The sequence below is a fragment of the Ranitomeya variabilis genome, chromosome 8, assembly GCF_051348905.1.
Source record: "Ranitomeya variabilis isolate aRanVar5 chromosome 8, aRanVar5.hap1, whole genome shotgun sequence".
In the NCBI taxonomy this organism is placed as follows: Eukaryota; Metazoa; Chordata; class Amphibia; order Anura; family Dendrobatidae; genus Ranitomeya; species Ranitomeya variabilis.
In genome coordinates, this window is record NC_135239.1 from 38,525,575 (window position 1) to 38,548,077 (window position 22,503).

Here is a 22,503-nt window from a genome sequence, read left to right on the forward strand (position 1 = left end):
AGCCATGAAGTACGAATGTGATCACTAGATCAGGGTCCTGCTTTAGATCTTTTTGCACAACTCTATTTCTTACCTTTGCTTATATCTTCAAACTCAAGCCACAATTGCCTCTGTACTTGCCGGTTGGGATACCAGATAGAGCAGATTTCCTCAAATCCATACACTGCCTCCTGAATATAATGGTTTCCAAATTGTTCCAATAGTGGCATGAATTCTAGACGGGAAGTAGCTCCATCAAGGGCGTGAAGGGTATGAGTGAATGCTGATGGGAAAAGAGCAAAATTTGAGGCAAGTGAAATAAAACATCTTAAAAATGTATGAGTATTTAAAAGATAAATGAAAATATATCAGTACAAAAAAAAATCTGCATATAGCAGAACCTTTTTACCATATCATTAGAAATGCTTTACCTGTAGCCACTAACATCTTCTGGATTGTTGGGCATTTAACCTTGTTATAGAAATCCAATACAGTCGATAATAAACTGCTAAACTTAAGACTGCTCTAATCCCAGAGCAGCAGATTTATCTTAGTCAGACCTTTTAAATGTCCATTCAATATAAAGAAAATATGTCACCTGGGAGGTCTTAGATAGGTCATCTGATCTCCAACTAATTCAATCCAATTTAGAAGTCATTCATGGAAGTAGTCAGACTTCGGAACACGTTTATGTCAATAAAATTCGATCAAAGATAAGTGCACATCCAAATATTAAAGGTTTGGAATTACTGTTAAAGGCATTGCCTGTTTTTGCCAAAGCCTACTTGTCAGACAGATCCATTCTCAAACTTTATATCAAAAGACCTACTGTGTAGACCAGTGTTTCTCAACTCCAGTCCTCAAGACCCCACAACAGGTCATGTTTTCAGGATTTCCTTAGTGTTGCACAGGTGATAATTTCATCACCTTCTCAAGTATTAATTCCATCGCCTATGCAATACTAAGAAAATCCTGAAAACATGACCTGTTGTGGGGTCTTGAGGACTGGAGTTGAGAAACACTGGTGTAGACTTTTAAAGAACAGACAGATGTTATCTGTAGAGAAGCCTTGCAGTAAGGGGTTCCATTCACAATAGATAGTTGTCAGTTGACTGATGGTGCAGATGATCAATCGGCCGACAACTATCTCTCCTGACTCTTCTAATAACGGAAAAGGTCAATCTGTTGAGTGATGCTGTGTTCTCTAAGAGAGCCACTATTCGACTTTTCTTATTGTAGCCTATTGTGGGAAAACAAAAAGATCAGCATTCCGAAATTGGAAATGCCAGATCTTTATCTTCTCCATCGTTATTGGTGGGTTCGCCTCACATTAGTTGAGTGTGTATGGAGACATCAAGTGTTCAACTTCTCAGCAGTGCCACCACAGGAGAAATCAAGAGAATTATAGAGAGACAATTCAAATCAATGGGTTTGTCTGTGTAACAGGACTGTATGGTTCCTCAAGAGAAAGAGGCCCTCTTTGTACCCTAGGTATGAAGTCTCTGAGTAACGGACTCCCTCTCTGTGAACTCAGAATTCCCTAATAACATGTATAAAAATATTTCCTTAAAGGGTTATTCCTATCTTTACAGGTTATCTACTACCCATAAAGAATGAGACTCTGAAATACCCCATGGGAATGGAATGGCAGCCAGACATGTGCACCATCGCTCCATTCATTCTCTATGAGTCTGCTGGAGAAAACCAAGTTTACAATTTGGCTTCTTAATTATTCTTTTTTTAATCTTTTCTGCTTTTTATTGCTCTAATTAGTGTTTATAATAAGTAACTTGTTTCTTCTCGCGTGTTTTTATAACTCTAATCATGAATACAATTATTATTTTTATCGTGACCTATATCAGAGGAGAGTTTTGATGATAATATTCAGCAAAAAAGCTTCTTCCTTCTTTTTTTTGCTCCTTTTGTTCTCTGTATTATTAAATATTACAAGCTATTCTAGTGCACCATCCTGTTGTGTTCTATTTTAATTGTCCCTGCATTTATTACAATACTCTTGTTGGACTCTATCTTAATCCCCTCTGTATATTTGGCATTTACTGTAATGTACTTTACATATCTGTCTCTAGCACATGCCCAAAGTTCCACACAATCTTTTTGCATTTGTTTCATCCATGGATGATGGGCGCCTGTGCCGCATTTCCATTCTTTTCATATGACGTCGGCTCATTGGATCTATTTATCAGGAGGTCTATTGCGCATACGCAGCTATCACTGTACACTGCCATGTTTTGGGCCCTTTTGTATATTTCAAGTCTTGTTTTTTACTTCTGTGACGCTGATTTTAGTGCATGTGTATTATATAAGGCCAAGTAATGGGATCGCACACCTGTCTGAGCCCAGTGGCAATTATATGAGTTATTTATATGGGACATCTATTTGTATATTCATTACTTACTCCTGACGACGATGCCTTAGTGTTGGCGATACATGTGGGGACTTTCCACTCCACTATGCCGCATCTCTCCTTGCCTTACTTATGATCATTGATCTGGTCTCTGGACACCAGGCTACAAATATAGACCCCTATTCATCAAGACCGGTGATTTTCTTGCCAGTCTTGATGAGAGGATGTTGTGGAGTCAGACGCTCCTGGTTCATGAAAAGGTGCTCGACTCTTAATGAATATGGAGTTTCTGACAATTGTCATGCGCCACCATGTGCCACACCAGAAATCTTACTCCAATCCTTGACTGGAGTAAGATTTAAGGCATAAGGAACGCCATATATCATCATAAATCGGAAGAGCGGTGGCATTACATCCCTGCCACATCCCAGCTCTCCCCATTTTGAGCCTAGAGAGACTGGGATGAAAACACCAAAAGTTTAAAACCATTTTTGCAGCGCAGAGTTGCACCAAAATTTTGTGACCTTTTAAAGCAATTTAATCCAGAATTATGGATTAATTGCTTTGATGATTCAGGACCATAATCTTTTCTCCTCTAATTCTCACCACCGTAGTCTATTTTTCATCTGACCATTTCCCTGGACAACAAGCGCTCCTTGCATTTATTCTTTTGTATATACAGGTAGGAATGTCCCTAATGAAGATACTGTAGATGGTAAGTTCTAAACATGGAAATAACCATTAAACTAGACAATCCCTTAAAGAGCAGCTCTTCTTATAACTTTGGACATTTACATTTTTACCATTAGTCCGTTTAAACTAGTTATGCATACACAGGCTAGAAAATTCCAGACTTTAATTCAGCTTGGACCTGTGGTGGAAACCTGGGGGACCATTGTTTTATCGCTTTTCTGCCTGCGAGATCTGCCAGTCCTTAATAATTCTGATAAGATTGTTTGGATAGAATTTGTATTTTCTTGCTCTGCGCATTTGCAGTGTGTAAAAATGATAAAATTGACCTTTTCCGGCAACATTTTGACACTTTGAAAAAAAAAAGCAAACAAGAAATAGTTTGACATAAACTAAAATTTTATTGTCTAATCTGATATGTAAGTTATTCCTGGAACAGAATCCAATAAATAGAAGATAGAAATGTGATGTGTAATCTGTGTCTGAGGATCAGATGTTCACAATAAACGGCAGATAAAAACCAGAGCAGATAAATGCTTTAAGATGAAATTCTGATCTCTTCAAAGATTGTCTATATTTTCCCAGAAATGAGTAATACTCATATGGCAGAAAAAGCAAGAACTACTGCAAATAGAATTTCACAAAATGAAAAAAGGCATATTACTTAACGCAATTGCTCTAAATGAAAGCAACAGTGCTAGGGTTAGGCTTCTACTTTTCACATGGCATGATTCACGTGGCAAAACCCCGGGCATTTAACTTCTATTGTTGTGGATCTTCATCAACAATAGATAGAATATTTGGGCCTATATTCATCAAGACTGGCGTTGTTTACACCGGTGTTGATGAGGGCGTGCTGCAGTCTTTAAGAGGCTCAAGCTTCTTAATAAATGAAGCACATCTTAGAAGTGACGTGTGCCTCCTTGTGCTTCACCAGAAATCTTATTCCAGACATGGACGGCAGTAAGATTTGTAGCGCAAGGCATGTCACAGCCTGTCATGAAGTAGATGAGTGGTTTTCGCTATGTCCATTTTGCCGTAGCTGGCCAACACTAAGTGATAATGCTAAAAAGATAATGCTAAAAGTGGATTCAAAATGGCCACCATGGTCACCAGCCATCTTGAAAAGTTTCCCCCTCCCATATACTAATGTGCCACAAACAGGAAGTCGATATCACCAACCATTCCCATTTTATACAGGTGTATCCATATACATGGCCCACCCAGGTGTATCCATATACATGGCCCACCCTGTACTTTCACTCTTCAAAAATTTGAAAAATAAGACATACACTCCCTGACAGAAGTTATGTCGCTTATCCATGTTATGTAAATAAAAGCTTATAACATGACGTTAAATTCATCCATTGGTTCTATAAATTATTGTTTTGAAAGCTGAAACCCTCCAAAATGTGGTTTAGGTTAAGAAAATAAATTGGCAATAATGCAGACATATTGATCAGTGAATGGACACAGAATGGTCAGATTTTGGCAAAACAAAAGTTTTGTCGCCTGGTCATATAATGCACCCAATCCTAGTTTATATCCTCACCTGTGCTCAGTAAATGATCTGTTAATTAGTGTGTGTGTGTATAAAAAGAAACCCAGCACCCCAGACCTTCACTTGAACTGCAACTTGAGCTCTGACAACATGCCAAAAATCCACCCTGAGACGAAAGCCTGGATTATCAAGAGGCTGAAGACCAGATCCACTGCAGAGGTGGCTGGCACCTTTAATGTGTCTCAGCGTCAAGTACAAAGAATTAAAAAAAGATTTGAAGAGACTGGAGATGTGTTTGACAAGCCCAGGTCCGGCAGACCCCACAAGACAACTGCTCAGGGGGAACATTTGTTGGTTAGAAAATCCAAAGTAAACCACTCTTCCACTGCAGCAGAGCTCCAACTGGCCTGGTCACCTCAAGTCTCTGTGTCAACTACAACAGTTTGTAGGATTCTGTCTCGAAATGGCCTCCATGGTCGAATCAGTGCCCAAAGCCAGCACTAAAGAAAAGGCAAATGAAAAACCGTGTGGCATTTGCAAAGTCCCACAGCCTGCTAAACAGATGGACGCTGGAAAAGTGACAGAAGGTGGATTTCTCTGATGAATCTTCAGTAGAATTACACCACAGCTGCCGCAAATACTGCAAGAGACCTATTGGTGCCCATATGGATCCAAAATACACCCAGAAAACAGTTAAATTTGGTGGTGGAAAGATCATGGTCTGGGGTTACATTCAGTATGGGGGTGTGGGAAACATCTGCAAGCTGGAAGGCAATATCAATAGCCTAAAATATCAAGAAGTATTAGCAACCACTTATATTCCAAATCATATAAGGGGTCAAATTCTGCAGCAGGATGGTGCTCCATCTCATACATCCATCTCTACAACAAAGTTCCTCCAGGCAACAAAGATCAAGGTGCTCAAGGACTGGCCAGCCCAGTCACCAGACATGAGCATCATTGAGCATGTTTGGGGTAGGATGAATGAGGAAGCTTGGAAGACAAAACCAAAGAATCTAGTTGAACTCTGGGAGGCATGTAAGACTGCATTCTTTGCTATTCCTGATGACTTCATTAATAAATAGCATGAATCATTGTTGAACCTCATGGATGCAGTCCTTCAAGCTCATGGAAGTCACACAAAATATTAAATATGACTCTAATAGCACCACAACTTAATTCACCAATGTTATGCAACATATATTTGTATTTTAGGTTAATTATTTGTTTGAATATCACATGACTTATGGATATGGGATGGACCTCACTCCATCTTAAAACCATCTAGGTACTAAAATAAGTACACAAAACACATTATTTTGGTTGTCAAAATGGCCACAGTTTTAATTAAAATCACAGGATTAAATAATCACAGTAGGAGTCAGGTGGAGTGCTAGTACATTGGGATTCACAAGTACTGCGATATCCCCAGCTGTCTGACATACAGCACCAGGACAGACAGCCATAAAGGGGCGGCACACACTGGCTTGCCATTCAAGCAGAGCCAGTAAACTTTCAGGGCACCAATGACCCTATTATCCTCACTCCTGTGCTTAACCACTGTGCCCGCCCCTGATTGATGTTACCATTACAACGTCCTTGAGGCTGGCCACCAAAGCCGAGCCTGCTCACCACCATGAGGTTTTACATCCTCTATTAGTTAAAATGAGTCCACCTTAACTTGTCTGCAACTTCCACCTGACTCCTAAACCGCAAAGCCGTGACGGGTTATAAATTCCAAGTCTCATTTGCCACTTTTCTTTTTTTTTTTTTTTTTTTAAATTAGTTAAATCATTTTTGTAAACTTAAAAAATTAGAAGTCCCTGCAAAAGCATTAATGGGACTAAACTTGGCAAACCTCCGACTCACAAAGAGTCATCCTACAGCACTCAGGAGAGGAAAAACCCCCTGTGGAGGAAACCTCCAGGGAACCATGGCTTAAGGATTGCCCTTCCCTTGGGCTTAGAAGGTTACCACAAATAATAACACTTTATAGCCAATATACAATTGAACCTGGTACAAGATATACAATGACAAATTCAAAAATACAATAAAGCATCTATCATTATACAAGCAATAATTAAAATTTTTTAGGACAGAGATTATAAACAGGGCGGGAGGGCGGGTAATGTTTCATCCTGTCCATCCTGTGAGAGAAAGAGGGAGAGCCAGAGTTGCCTCCCCTATATAAGCCCCACCCTCCTCACAGTAATACACCAGGCATAAACATCTATACACCTTCCTCTTAAAGCAACAACACTCTTGTTTAAAATCTACACTGCAATACAAACAAAAGCTGCAGGAGTTCTCGGTCCACCCATCCCCAAGTCATGTCCACCTCTGTCTAGTCTCCAGTGGTTTCTTTACTTTCTGGGGGCGACAAAACTTTTGTCTTGCCAATATCTGACCATTCTGTGTCCATTAACTGATCAATATTTCTTCATTGATGCCAATTTATTTTCTTAACCTAAACCACATTTCGAAGGGTTTCAGCTTTCAAAAGAATAATTTATACAACCAATGGATGAATTTAACATCAGGTTATAAGCTTTTATTTACATACCATGGATAAGCGACATAACTTCTGTCAGGGAGTGTATGTTATTTAACAATTAGCCAGCAATTAGCTTTCCTGCTCAACCCATACTAACACAACAGTGTGAATATAGGTGGATTCCCACATGACAGAACCGTTCCCAAATTTGTTTGAAACTGAAAATCAGTTCCGTTCATCTAAATTGGGTTATTTTCAGTGGCAATCGTGTGGATTTCTGCAAGTTCTATTTGGATGAATGTGACAATACTGTACAGCCTGATACTTTCTAATTACATTTACATTTGGTACACCTTGTAGTGTCCACAGTTCAGCAATTGAAGACTTCGGTTGACCAAGATGTATTGGTAAATAAACTCTTATGTTATTAAATAATTTTCAAAAATAGCTTGGCTAAAAAATCTGTTATAATTCATGATCTCCTATAAATCCAATTTTTTTTTAACTTAACTGTGCATGTTATTTTAAGTAACTGGCTAAATAAACCTTGGCCAAATCCTTCCTTAATCTCTGGAGAAACAGATAAAATGTTTCAGATGTTGAAGATGAGAAATAGATTTTTTTTTATTCACAACGCATCTTTATCATGTGAAAAAAAACAAATGTCAAATGAATAAAAAAAAAATATTCTCATTATCATTTCTGAAGAATTGATTTACTCCAGCAGCGCAGCCCAACTACGTGTTCATCCAACTGGATCAAATATTTCCTGGAGGATTTATCCACCAGCCATGGTGCAGCAGCCACTGTTTTCCTTCATGCCTATCACAACGCCATCTGGTGAGCGTAACCATCACTCTCCTACTCTCCCAACATAGGGTATCACCCTTTTGTCCACTGTTTCCCCCTTCTATATTTACATACTAGATGTTGAAGGAACATGTAGTGGTCCTCATAGACCATCATGAGAGTGGTTTATGGGAGAGCAAGCTTGTAAATTGTTCTGAGTGAGATGGGAGTTACTCTACTTTGGCTTTGTCATTAGATACAGGACTAGGATAACAAACTTATGCTTTGTTCCTGGTGAAGTCTAGCTCCAATTCTACTAATATCTACAAGTGTCGAAAAGGCAACCTAATACAAAGTTTTACCTCTTTAAACGTTTCTCACTATGGTGAACATTAGGAAAAAATATTTCCAAACTGCTAACTACTGTCTCAAACTTTTTATAGAAAGTTAGTAACGCCTGAATCAGGTTACTAGGCCATACAAGGGTCTTATGGAGCCAAAAATTTGCTAAAAAATATTTCTTAACCAAAACTGAAAAATGGTCCCCCACACCTGGGTCTGGGTCCTGTTCTGCTTCCATCTATTTTGAGGCCTGCTGGCACATAGTGAGGTGAAATACTAGAGTTGGAGACAATTCTAATTGGGTACACTTTGTCACGATGGGATGGTTTTTATGATCTTTTGATGAAAATAATGTCAGCTAAGTACCCCATATACGAGTACTATTTATTTACTTTTTAAAGAGTATTCGCTCATTTAGTTTTTATCCTAGGTTTTAAACAGTATCTTTGTGTTGTCCAGTGCAGAAGAGAACTGTTGCCTGCATAGTCCACTTTCCGTTATGAGCATAACATTTCTTTTTCTGCTCTTGCTCAATTTCTGGTAACTGGAGAGGGAGCAGTAATACCGGGAAATGATAGTTTGCCATCTTTTGGTGTCATTTTCCATGTCATCTCTTGACTTTTTGGACCATTTTCTTCACTTTGTCAACAATCCCAGTCAACAAACCCATAGTCAGTCCAGGTATTTGATGAGTTTGACCTTCATCACGCTTGATGAATCCGGAGTTAACACCAAATTTGCATTGGGGGTTGAATAGTTTTGAATGCAAAAAAAAGTTATCAGGTTAGAAAAGTCTTTCCTAATATACATTGTAGTGAGAATCATAAAAGGGTTGAAACCTAGTAATAGGTTCCCTTTAAGGTAGTTGGATTACCTTACAGTTTTTTTACTAGTACTAAGTGGTTAGGTTGTTTATAGTAGTGGTAACATAACATGGCTTTTCAGGAATATCTTAATAAGTTTGTTATAAATATACAGTAGAGTTAATTATTAATTCCTCATTCACAGAAAAGGCCACACACAGAAGCCTTTAGGAAGTGACTTTTATCTTTATTTATTTTAGTGCAAACAGCTCATTAACGCGGCCAGGAAACTTGCATCTGTAAAAAATAAAGATAACCTGTTTTTGTCTCGAATAAATATGTTACAATTGATCGGCCCTTTTCCTAGTGATATTTTTCCTTTCCTGCATCCAAGAACGCAAGGTCAATTTTAATGAGTGGGATTATTGCATCAAATAACTCACATCCTCATCAAGAAGTCTTAGCAGGCCAGGTTACATGACATACGCAGGCAGGGCTAAACCAATTAGCGGCTTTGACATTTTCACTCGCTGATTGTGGTTTTAGGACTACTCCATAAGGAATGCATTATTTTTATATCTTCTAAAATATTCTTCAGATTGGTCAAGGTATAATGAACTTGCTCCACACTTAAAGCCTTAGACCCAGAAGGTCAGCTGTGGTCATAGCAGAGGTATCATTAAAGTCTGAGCAATCACTCCGTTCTTATGGATGTATTGACAATCTCTCAGAAGACTGCAGAGTAAGCATTGCACCTTATTTTAGAGATCCGATGCTAATATTCCATCGAGGTAGCTTAAGGAAGCCTGTATGGTAGTATCATTTAATCACTTTTTCTACAGTTAAACACTCAAGAAAAATAATACCGCTGAAAAAGACTTTGTGATATTGGAAGACAGTAAACTAAACTTTTGCAGCCAATGCCAGGCAGCTGCTGCCAAGGCAAATAAAATTATGGAATACATTAAAACAGGCACAGATGCACATGACAAGAACATACTTTTGCCTCAGTACAACTCACTGGTCAGGCCACACGTAGGATACTGTGTACAATTCTGTCCCAGGTGTGTAAGAAGGACATAATAGGTACAGAGAAGTGCCACCAAGTTTATTATGGGGATGGGGAAAATGCAGTACCTTGACAAGGGTTGGAAAAACTGAATTTTAGGGGTGAGCCAATTACAATGTGAATGGGCAATACAGAGATCTTACTAATGATATTTCCCCCCCAACTTTCAATGGTAAAGGGGAATTTTCTATGTCTAGAGAAAAGAAGGCTTAATCATCACAATAGATGATTCTTTACCATACAAGCAGTGAGACTTTTGAACTGTCTCAGTTAAAAGCTGTAAGAGGCTGTTAAATGTGTCAGTAGGGTTAACTGTGGCCTAAGCAACATCACCCCCTCTTATTCAACAAGTCATATAGAAAAATCAGCAACTTGTACATGTTAATTGCTCTAGGGCTGATGGGAGCCCTCAAAGTCAATGTAACATGCAGCAGGAGATGAAGGAGAGACATGTGGATGTGGAGGAGGAGGACATTGATTTATCAATGAAAGGCAGGGGACAAGCTTGACAGTCGGAATTAATTTGATGCCGGTGACTAAGACGACACTGGCTATGATTATCAACAGTTGGAGTGGGGTATGGAAAAATGAAGAACAGAGCCGTCAGTGGTGCTAGCAAGCATGACAAGCTGTATGCTTGACTGCTTGAACCCTTAAGCAAATAAGTGACTATTGGATGGCCATGCACTTAAACCATATGAAGTGTTGTGAACTCTATTTCTGGGCTCCCTCTTGTGGTCACAAGTGGTACTGTGTGAGTGCTGTCTTTCTGCAGGTTTGTGACTGGCATCAGCTGTCTCGTTATCTGTGGGCTGGTTTTCTATTTAAGCTCACTTGGACTCTCAGTTCATGCCTGCTGTCAATGTATTCAGTGCTATTCTGATTCCTTCTGACTACCTTGCTACCAGTCTCTTCAAGAGAAGCTAAGTTTCCATTTGTTCATTTTTTGATCATCAGTGTTCAATATGTTTCTTGTCCAGCTTGCTAATATGTGATTTCCTTGCTTGCTGGTAGCTCTAGGGGGCTGAGTTTCTCCCCCCACACCGTTAGTTGGTGTGAGGGTTCTTGAATTCTCAGCGTGGATATTTTGTAGGGTTTTCTGCTGACCGCACAGTTCACTATCTGTCTTCTGCTATCCAGTATTAGCGGGCCTCATTTGCTGAATCTGTTTTCATTTCTACGTATGTGTTTTCCCCTTACCTCACCATTATTATTTGTTGGGGGCTTCCTATATCTTTGGGGTATTTCTCTTGAGGCAAGTGAGGTCTTGCTCTCTCTCTCTAGGGGTAGTTAGTTTCTCAGGCTGCGTCGAGACGTCCAGGATTTTAGGCACGTTCACCGGCTACCTTTAGTGTGTTTGGATAGGATCAGGATTGCGGTCAGTCCAGTTACCACCTCCCTAGAGCTTGTTCTATGTTCAGTTACTTAGCTGGTATTTTAGTGATCCTCTGCCACTGGGATCATAACAATGAAGGCAAAATGAGGGAATTTTTTACGGCTCCCAAAAGGCAGTTAAAATTGGCATAATACTTAGATAAGATCTGTTCCCTGCTCAGCCAAGCTTGCCAATTGCATGGCTGATTAGGAGAACCCTCTATACTCCCTGCAGAGCCAATGGTCCCTCGTCTGTGCCAGAGCTTGGGCTTAAACAAGTATCCATTGCAGCAGCGATTACAGTAGGTGTGACATGAATACCTGATCTCTTATCTGCACTGCACCAATCTGACACAATTCCAAATACCGAGATGATTCATTTGAACAGCCAGGCCCAGTCATACCTAGATTTCTGGGTCAGCATATTGAACTAATAGCAAGAACTGGCCCAGTTTACAATGGGCATTTTTTCATGTCATTCCTCCAGTGAATTCATGAAAGGGAATTCAGCATGGCTCTGTAGCTTTGTCATACCCAGGAAGACCAGTTTGGAAAACCTTACATTTGTCAAAAAGAATCAGGTATGGATCAGTGCTGATCAGAGTTTCATTCAGCTACAGTTGATGTCAATAATTAGATTAGACATAAACAACTTCTTTCCTCTCCATTGGGTTCTACACTGTTCAGCTGCTGCCAGTGCTGCTGCCCCCTGCCAGGTGGTGCTTCTCCTGCCTGTCCATCATGTTACAGTGCCTTGTGAAAGTATTCAGCCCCCTGGAACTTTTCAACTTTTCCCACATATCATGCTTCAAACATAAAGATACCAAATGTAAATTTTTGGTGAAGAATCAACAACAAGTGGAACACAATTGAAATTGAATGAAATTTATTGGTTATTTTAAGTTTTTGATTAAGTTCAAAAACTGAAAAGTGGGGCGTGCAATATTATTCGGACCCTTTAACTTAATACTTTGTTGCGCCACCTTTTGCTGCGATTACAGCTGCAAATTGCTTGGGGTATGTCTCTGTTAGTTTTGTACATCGAGAGACTGAAATTCTTGCCCTTTCTTCCTTGGCAAACAGCTTGAGCTCAGTGAGGTTTGATGGAGAACGTTTGTTTGTTTTCAGCTCTTTCCACAGATTCTCGATTGGATTGAGGTCTGGACTTTGACTTGGCCATTCTAACACCTGGATACGTTTATTTGTGGACCATTCCATTGTAGATTTTGCTTTATGTTTGGGATCATTGTCTTGTTGGAAGACAAATCTCCATCCCAGTCTCAAGTCTTTTGTAGACTCCAACAGGTTTTCTTCAAGAATGGTCCTGTATTTGACTCCATCCATCTTCCCATCAATTTTAACAATCTTCCCTGTCCCTGCTGAAGAAAAGCAGGCCCAAACCATCATGCTGCCACCACCATGTTTGACAGTGGGGTGGTGTGTTCAGGGTGATGAACTGTGTTGCCTTTACGCCAAACATATCGTTTGGAATTGTTGCCAAAAAGTTCGATTTTAGTTTCATCTGACCAGAGCACCTTCTTTCACATGTTTGGTGTGTCTCCCAGGTGGCTTGTTGCAAACTTTAAACAAGCTGTAGATCTCTGCAGATCATCCAGAGTGATCGTGGGCCTCTTGGATGCATCTCTGATCAGTCTTCTCCTTGTTTGAGATAAAAGTTTAGAGGGACGGCCGGGTCTTGTTAGATTTGCAGTGGTATGATACTCCTTCCATTTCAATATGATCGCTTGCACAGTGCTCCTTGGGATGTTTAAAGTTTTGAAAATCATTTTGTATCCAAATCCAGCTTTAAACTTCTCCACAACAGTATCACGGACCTGCCTGTTGTGTTCCTTGGTCTTCATGATGCTCTCTGTGCTTCAAACAGAACCCTGAGACTATCACAGAGCAGGTGCATTTATACGAGACTTGATTACACACAGGTGGATTATATTTATTATCATTAGGCATTTAGGACAACATTGGATCATTCAGAGATCCACAATAAACTTCTGGAGTGAGTTTGCTGCACTGAAAGTAAAGGGGCTGAATAATATTGCACGCGCCACTTTTCAGTTTTTGAATTTCCACAAAAATTTAAAATAACCAATAAATTTAGTTCAACTTCACAATTGTGTTCCACTTGTTATTGATGCTTCACCAAAAATTTCATTTGGTATCTTTATGTTTGAAGCATGATATGTGGGAAAAGGTTGAAAAGTTCCAGGGGGCCGAATACTTTCCCAAGGCACTGTATATCCATACTGTGCTGCTGCTGCCCGGGCTACGATAGCCATACACTTCTCTCGCTTGTCCATTGTGTTCTATAACTATATAACATTGATGTTGGAAACCATACTTTGTTTAGGTAAATAAACCGGACGTTGATTCCTCAAAAGAGATCATTTTTGCTCAGCTTTTTAGATGCCATTGCTTTGTCACTTTCAAAACAGCAACCATGTTCCTGTTCCCAAAAAGAGGATATTTGATAAAAAGCCATTATTTCTTCATTTTGCAAATGGCAAAGCTATAGCTAATCTCAAAAATAATAGGAATAATTTTTGTAAAGCTTGTTAAGAAGATATAGCTTCTTCTCTTTCTAAACACTGAATCTGCTGCTGATTTCAAAATACTGTATTTTCTGGCGTATAAGACTACTTTTTAACCCCTGAAAATATTCTTAAAAGTCGGGGGTCGTCTTATACGCCGGGTGCCGTCTTGTACGCCGAGTGCAGACACCAATGTGTATATGGTGGGTGGGGGGGAGTGGTCCCGATGACGAAGAGGGGGCGTCTCACAGGAAAGTGTGAGTGGAGTATCCCCCCTTACCTCATTGTAGCTGCAGCATGGAGTCTCTGTGCTGGGGAGAGGCGGCAGCTGCTGCTCCTCTTTGTGCCGCATGGGTGCTGTGCTGTGGGGCGGTGGCTGCCGCCGCTCCCCAGCACCCCACACTGCAGCTACAATGAGGTAATGGGGGAAACTCCACTCACACTTTCCTGTGAGATGCCCCCTCTTCGTCATCAGGACCACTCCCCCCCCCAAAAGGCACATTAGTCACCGGCCCTATAAGACAACATACGGCGTATAAGAAGACCCCCGACTTTTAAGAAGATTTTACATTTTAACTGGAAAAGTTGAGGGGTCGTCTTATATGCCCAGTCGTCTTATATGCCGGAAAATACGTAGGTATAATTTTTGGATGGCTTGGAAAAAAGCTATAGTTTCTTAATTTAACAAACAATAAAGGTTTGGCTTTTTTTGTTTTTGGACAACGGCTTATCAAAAAGGCTCTGTGTACAGCACCCATGTGTAAACACTAGAAGGGCAGACGTCTGTCCTCAATAAGGGATAATTTTTGGAATAATTTTAAAATTTATAAAGGCTAAAAACGGCCTGTTGGTTACCACCAGTTACCATCTGTGTATGCATAGCTAGACTTGTTGAGATCACTTTGACTTCTCTTAAAACTGTGTTTGCTTCCAAAGATTCAACAGGATTTAATACAGTCTTAGGAGACCTCCGAGCATTACACGTATTTTTTGAGCAATTAAAATCCGTGTGGTAATTGTGATTCATGGCGAATTGATTAGCTGAGAATTACATTTTATTTTTAAAATTCACAAAGCTGGAGAATTCTAATTTCAAAAGATTCAATCATCTAAACTAACAATCCATGTTTAGCTATCAGACAGTCGAAGGTTAAAAAAGTACTGTACTTTTCATTAAATAGGGCACAAAATATGCAGAGACCCAAGTTTTTAAGACATTGTCGTAAGGATTACTACACAAAATTCAATTATTTGTTGGGAGATGAAGGTCATGATAATGGCTGGCTTTACCTTGGGAGATGGTGGGCTGGTTGAGTCGAACATGGTACATTACAGATCGTACAGTCCAGTGCTGGATTAAAGGATAACCTGTTACCTCACTGAAGTTGACCATACCTGCAAGAAAGGAAAATTATTTATTTTTATAATTTTTTTAAATGTATTATATATTATCTTGTCGTTTATCTTAATTGTTAACAATGTTAGACAATTACGATAAGGAATTTGATATCTATCTATCTATCTATCTATCTATCTATCTATCTATCTATCTATCTATCTATCTATCTATCTATCTATCTATCTATCTATCTATTCCAAAAAATATGGTGTGCTGTTTCCATTATTTTTTGGACTGTATTGAATGGTTGGTATGCAGTATGCCTGAAGGGTTGGCACCCTGTTATGCTGGTGCTGCTTTTGTCTTTTTTTCTTTTGTATCTACCTGTTTATTTAGCTATTGATCTATCTGTCTATTTATTTATCTGCACAAAAATACAGCAGCACACTGTGTGCACCAAGGTACATGCAAATATTGATATATGAATTTTGAACTACATTACTGCTATGTAGACTACAAATTGGTCAATTCATGTGTGTATCATTCTATCATACAACAACAAGACCCAATAGGTTCAGTCCTAGGGCCACTGCTCTTCTCCATTTACACCTTTGGCCTGGGACAGCTCATAGAATCTCACGGTTTTCAGTATCACCTCTATGCTGATCACACACAGATCTACATCTCTGGACCAGATATCACTAGGCTACTAACCAGAATCCCACAATATTTGTCCGCTATTTCATCCTTCTTCTCCGCTAGATTTCTAAAACTTAATATGGACAAAACAGAATTCATCATCTTTCCCCCATCTCACGCGGTCCCCCCCAACGGACCTATCCATTACAGAAAACGGCTGCCCTCTCTCCCCAGTCCCACAAGCTCGCAGCCTCAGGGTAATCCTTGATGCTGATCTCTTCTTCAAATCACATATCCAAGCCCTTTCTACTTCCTACCGCCTTCAACTCAAAAATATTTCACGAATTCGTATATTCCTAAACCAAGAATCTGCAAAAACCCTAGTCCATGCCCTCATCATCTCCCTCCTTGACTACTGCAACCTCCTGCTCTGTGGCCTCCCCTCTAACACTCTTGCCCCCCTCCAATCTATTCTAAACTCTGCTGCCCGACTAATCCACCTGTTCCCCCGCTATTCCCCGGCCTCTCCCCTCTGTCAATCTCTTCACTGGCTCCCCATTACCCAGAGACTCCAGTACAAAACCCTAACCATGACATACAAAGCCATCCACAACCTGTCTCCCCCATACATTTGTGACCTTGTCTCCTGGAATTTACCTGCACGCAACCTCCGATCCTCACAAGATCTCCTTCTCTACTCCCCTCTTATCTCCTCTTCCCACAATCGTATACAAGATTTCTCTGGCGCATCCCCCCTACTCTGGAACCCTCTACCGTAACACATCAGACTCTCGCCTACCATCGAAACCTTCAAAAAGAACCTGAAGAATGATATATATCTCTTACTTATTAGATCAGAAATACATTAAAGGGTTGTCCCACAAACAAACCACATTTTATTCAACAGATCGATTTATGATGAGCTCAGAGGACTGGGGATTTGGCATAAACACTCGCTCCTGTGATTAAACATTCAGAGAAATGTTTTACCTTCACAGAAGGAATTAACATTCTGTAAAGTCTGTATACTCTTTTGCTTCCTCCCCTGCCCAGTAGCTGTGGTATGATCAGACCACGTCTCTGTATGGTCAGACGCAGCCATTACATAGTAAATAGCAGGGGCACATTTATTATTGCAGCACAGGAACATTTTTTTAACACATCCAATGGTGGAACTTATTTTTATTCCAAGATCTATTGATTAAATGTACTTTGTTTGTGGTACAACTCTTTAAGCAAGAAAATTAAAAAAAAATCCTAAAAACAACATAAGTTTTTATTAATCAGACTAGCTTTATAAATTATTTTCTTTGTTCAGTGTTTTGCTTCTGATCTTGTGAAATTCCATGTTATACTGCAGTTTTGTGCTGGAACCAAATTCTGGAGAAACAAGCTTTTTGAAATATTAGAGGAGTTTGACTATTTAGCTTAACAGATAGTGAGCTATATATATATCTACTATATAATCGTCTAATTCTGTCTGTTTGTCTGGAACGAAAATCCTGCACCTCTGATTGGTTGCTACTAGTGTTGAGCGATACCTTCCGATACTTGAAAGTATCGGTATCGGATAGTATCGGCCGATACCTGAAAAATATCGGATATCGCCGATACCGATACCCGATACCAATACAAGTCAATGGGACAAGTATCGGAAGCTATCCTGGATGGTTCCCAGGGTCTGAAGGAGAGGAAACTCTCCTTCAGGCCCTGGGATCCATATTCATGTAAAAAATAAAGAACTAAAATAAAAAATATGGATATACTCACCCGTCCGGTGGCCCCTGGACTTTACCGATGTAACCGGCAGCCTCCGTTCCTAAGAATGAGGAGTTTAAGACCTTCGATGATGTGGCGGCTTGTGATTGGTCGCGTGACCGCTCATATGACCGCTCACGCAACCAATCACAAACCGCGACGTCATCGCAGGTCCTAAACTCCTCATTCTTAGGAATGGAGGCTGCCGGTTACATCGGTAAGGTCCAGGGGCCTCCGGAGTGGTGAGTATATCCATATTTTTTATTTTAATTCTTTATTTTTTACATGAATATGGATCCCAGGGCCTGAAGGAGAATCTCCTCTCCTCCAGACCCTGGGAACCATACACTGGGAACTTCCGATTCCGATTTCCGATATCACAAAAATATCGGAACTCGGTATCGGAATTCCGATACCGCAAGTATCGGCCGATACCCAATACTTGCGGTATCGGAATGCTCAACACTAGTTGCCACATAGTTCACTCATGTTTACTGAACAAGTTCTGTCAGTCACAGTGCCACGTAGTTCAGTCACATTTAGTGAACAAGTTCTGTCAGTCACAGTGTGATGCAGTTCAGTCACGTTTACTGGACAAGTTCTGTCAGTCACAGTGCCATGTAGTTCAGTCACATTTACTGAACAAGTTCTGTCAGTCACAGTGCGACGTAGTTCAGTCATGCTTACTGAACAAGTTCTGTCAGTCACAGTGCCACATTGTTCAGTCACATTTACTGAACAAGTTCTGTCAGTCACAGTGCCACGTAGTTCAGTAACGTTTATTGAACAAGTTCTGTCAGTCACAGTGCCACGTAGTTCAGTTACGTTTACTGAACAGGTTCTGTCAGTCACAGTGCCACGTAGTTCAGTCACGTTTACTGAACAGGTTCTGTCAGTCACAGTGCCACGTAGTTCACTCACGTTTACTTAAAGGGAACCTGTCACCCCCAAAATCGCTGGTGAGGCAAGCTCACCGGCATCAGGGGCTTATCTACAGCATTCTGTAATGCTGTAGATAAGCCGCCGATGTTACCTGAAAGAGGAGAAAAAGACATTAGATTATACTCACCCAGGGGCGGTCCCGCTGCGGTCCGGTCGGATGGGTGTCTCCGGTCCACTCCGGCGCCTCCCATCTTCGTTCTATGATGTCCTCTTCGGGTCTTTACACCGCGGCTCCGGCGCAGGCGTACTTTGTCTGCCCTGTTGAGGGCAGAGCAAAGTACTGCAGTGCGCAGGCGCCGGAAAGGTCAGAGAGGCCCGGCGCCTGCGCACTGCACTCAATGTGGTGTACAAAAATATTTTGGGTATATATTGTTAACAAATATATTATAGTGTCGATGTACTTCTTTCGTGATTTATTTAAATACAGTTAGATATTCATGTAATGGTTTATATATTTTGATGATCTGTTTAATAATTTTGTTCAGTTGTATTAAGTTATATGAGCATTAAAATTTAATGATAATGTATATATTTTACCTGGAAAATCCTGTGTATTCATTGCATTATTCTTAAATCTTCATAAATAAACTACATACATGTTCTAGAATACCCGATGCATTAGAATCAGGCCACCATCTAGTATACATACAAGATAAATATATAGAGGACAGAAGGTATGAGACAGATATTAGAGATGAGCGGATCGATGTGCAGAGGATTTAGTTCGAGGCAAATTTACTGAAATCTGCGACTACACCCAAATTCGAATATTTTGAGATTCAATTCGTGGTTCACAAAAAAGCTTGCCAACACCATTTTCTACACTGGTAAAGAATCAGAGAGTGGGCTAATATAGCATTTGTGTACCTGTGCAAACCTCCCCATAATGCATTGCAGTCAGTGTCAGACTGGGATGCCAAGGACCCATCAGTAACCAACCCAACTTTTTAACCAATTTTTAGTTACATGCAAAAGTGACATTATCCTTGATCACAAATTTATATAACAATGAACTGGGTAGATTGTTAAATGAATAAGATGCCGCCTCTGTATGTAGTGATTCAAGTGCATAGTGCCAAGTACTGCTCTCATAAGAGAGTGGTGGCCTACTATTGCACAGGGGCCCACCGGAGGATTCTACTGTTCTCCAATAGGCCAGTCCAAGCCTGATTTCAGTTGTGATATTTAGTGGATTTTTATACCTTGTACAGTGGTGGTCAGTAGTTAGGCCATCACAGATCAGTGGATCCCATAGGAGCCCAGTTTGCATGGCAGAGTCATTTTCCATTTCCAAAGTCACTTGAGAAGTCTCTACCCTGTAATTTTAATGGTCATGGTCAGCGGGGTCTTCTCTGTCTCTTTCCTGTAGAATGCAAGCTCTTATGGTCAGCAGCGTCCTCTCTCTCTCTCTCTCGTTTGTAGCATGAAAGAGGTCAGCGGGGTCCTCTCATTATCTCTCCAGTAGAGTGTAAGCTCTTATGGTCAGTGGGATCCTCTTTCTCCTATAGAGTGTCAGCTCTTGTGATCATTGAGGTCCTGTCTCCCTTCTACAGATTGTATGCTCTTGTGATCTCTCTCTCCTGTAGTGTGTAAGTTCTTATGATCAGTAGGGTCCTCTCTCTCTCTCTCCTAGAGTTTAAACTCTTGTAATTAACAGGGTCCTCTCTCTCTCCTATAGAATGTCAGCTCTTGTGATCAGCGGGGTCCACTCTCTCCTATAAAGCGTAAGCTCTTATGGTCAGTGGTTTTCTCTCATCTCTCTCCCATGTGTATTTTCCGAACAATTACAAACTTTCAAATATTGAGATTCGTGCAAATTTTTTTGATGCAAAAAAAATATTTGGAGAGAAATCCGCGAGGTCAGCGGATTTCAATTTCAAAAGATCCGCTCATCTATAATATATATATATATATATATATATATATATATATATATATATACGGTATATAAGATAGTGAGATAGATACCTATGAGATAAATAGATAGAATTCTCTAACTGTGTGATTTGAGTGTCAGAAGGACTGAGCTAGAGAGATGGATATCTATCGGCCGTCAAAGATGCATTTGGAGGAATAGTATTTTTATGCCGCACACTTTATGCATGACAATGGAAGTATGCCAGTCCACTGTCAGCTGCTGGATCATGGAGATAAGCAAATAAATCAGATACTTTGACACGAGGACGGGGATAATGTGCTCTATCAAATAACAGGAGATGAAACAATGCTTAATTTAGAAATTGCAAGTCACTGTACATAAAAATGACTGCAACAAAATGAACTGTCTGAAATCCAGAGACGTGATAGATGAAGGCTCCGATAATATTTATATACCTGCTCAGGAAAGTTGTGGTTTTCATAGAGCATAATCTGTATTTATCAGCATCATATGTGTTGCGACTGACAGATTGATGCAGCAAGAATGAAAAGGGCTGAGTTTAAAGGAATAACAATTTTATGGAGCAGCTGCACCCGTCACCAGCAGATCGGAGGTTTATATAGTTTTGAGTCCCACATACACATTGAGAAACCCAACATGAAAAAATACAATATTTGGCAGCATGGTTTTATTAAAGACACCCATTAACAGATATCATTCATGACCGTCACATTTTGGGGCTGTTATGTGACAGATCAGCCTGCTGCATAAATTCTGTTTTTCTGATTCTATAATGAAACAAAAAAATGTCATTCTTGAATTTCTACCAGAGATGTGATACATGAAAGGGAAGAACTTGAAAGATTCAGGTTGTCAACAGAAGCCTGACTTAGATTAAAACCTAAAAAAGTAAAGTTTGTAGTTAACCCCAATATTTTACTATTAGAGAAAAAGCAAATCCCTCAAAACTCATTTTGGGCAGATTTCCTTGAATTCGTCCAGCAGATTCGATTCAGACCAAATAAAGTTAATCTGATTTGAAACTCTCCTGATTGGGAAGGAAGTCAACACCTTTACCCCACGTGACCATGTGTGCCAAATCATAGGAATCATACCTCAACCTCATGTGGGGGCAACACACATCATGATGTGTGAACTTGATCATGTTGGGTCAATCGCAGCCCTCTGATTGGTCTCAGTGCTGGAATCAAGTGAGTCGAGTGATGGTAGAACAGAAGACTGTGGAGCTGCGATAGGTGCAGAGGCGATGGAGGTGGCATAGGATCAAGTGATGAAAGAGGAGTAGAAATTTTCTTTAAATTAGTTGCCTCTCAGCCTTCAAAAGAATCCAGCAAATAACAGGCAAGCGGTCACAATTTTGATGGATTTTTGCAAATTGAAGCTCCAAAAATTTGGATTTTGGAGAATGTGAATTCTCCTAGGAAATTTGTAAGAAATTTCGTTCCATACAAATCGATTCTCTTATGTTTACTTACTATTTGACAGTTAGGAAATGTCTACGTGAAAAGTGCAATAGCATGTTATCCAAATAACAGGGTTTAGCCAAGAGACAGAAACACAACACTGTAAAAAACAATCTAAATTCCCTATCAGTGTGTCTTTGGAATGTGGGAGGAAACCGGAGTGCCCGAAGGAAACCCACACAAACACGGAGAGAACATACAAACTCTTTGCAGATGTTGTCCTTGGTGGGGTTTGAACCCAGGACTCCAGCGCTGCAAGGCTATCCACTGCGCCACCGTGCTGCCCCTTATTTTTACTTCTTCATCAAGAGAACCACAGAGATCTGTTGTGTTCCTGAAGAAGAAGTAAGAATACTAGGGCGGTGCAGGGACAGAAGCTGTGTCAGGAAGGTGCAAATGTTGGGTGTATCCAGAAATCAGCATAATATCCACAGGTAATGATTAAAATCAAAGTATTTTATTATTACATGATAAAATTAAAGATTAAAAACATTTTTGAAAAATAGTGCA

The 22,503-nt window shown here is 40.1% G+C and overlaps 1 protein-coding gene across 6 annotated transcripts in view; it reads right to left on the minus strand.

Moving 5' to 3' along the window:
* Positions 1-22,503, minus strand: part of ASTN1 (astrotactin 1) — a 476,663-nt gene that overhangs the window by 47,377 nt on the left and 406,783 nt on the right. For all 6 annotated transcript variants that reach the window (XM_077276252.1, XM_077276255.1, XM_077276254.1 and 3 more), the window contains 2 exons: positions 15,243-15,347; positions 74-262 (listed from right to left, as the gene is read on the minus strand). In XM_077276252.1, coding sequence (XP_077132367.1) covers positions 74-262; positions 15,243-15,347 — 294 coding nt within the window. The remainder of the gene's footprint in view (positions 1-73; positions 263-15,242; positions 15,348-22,503) is intronic.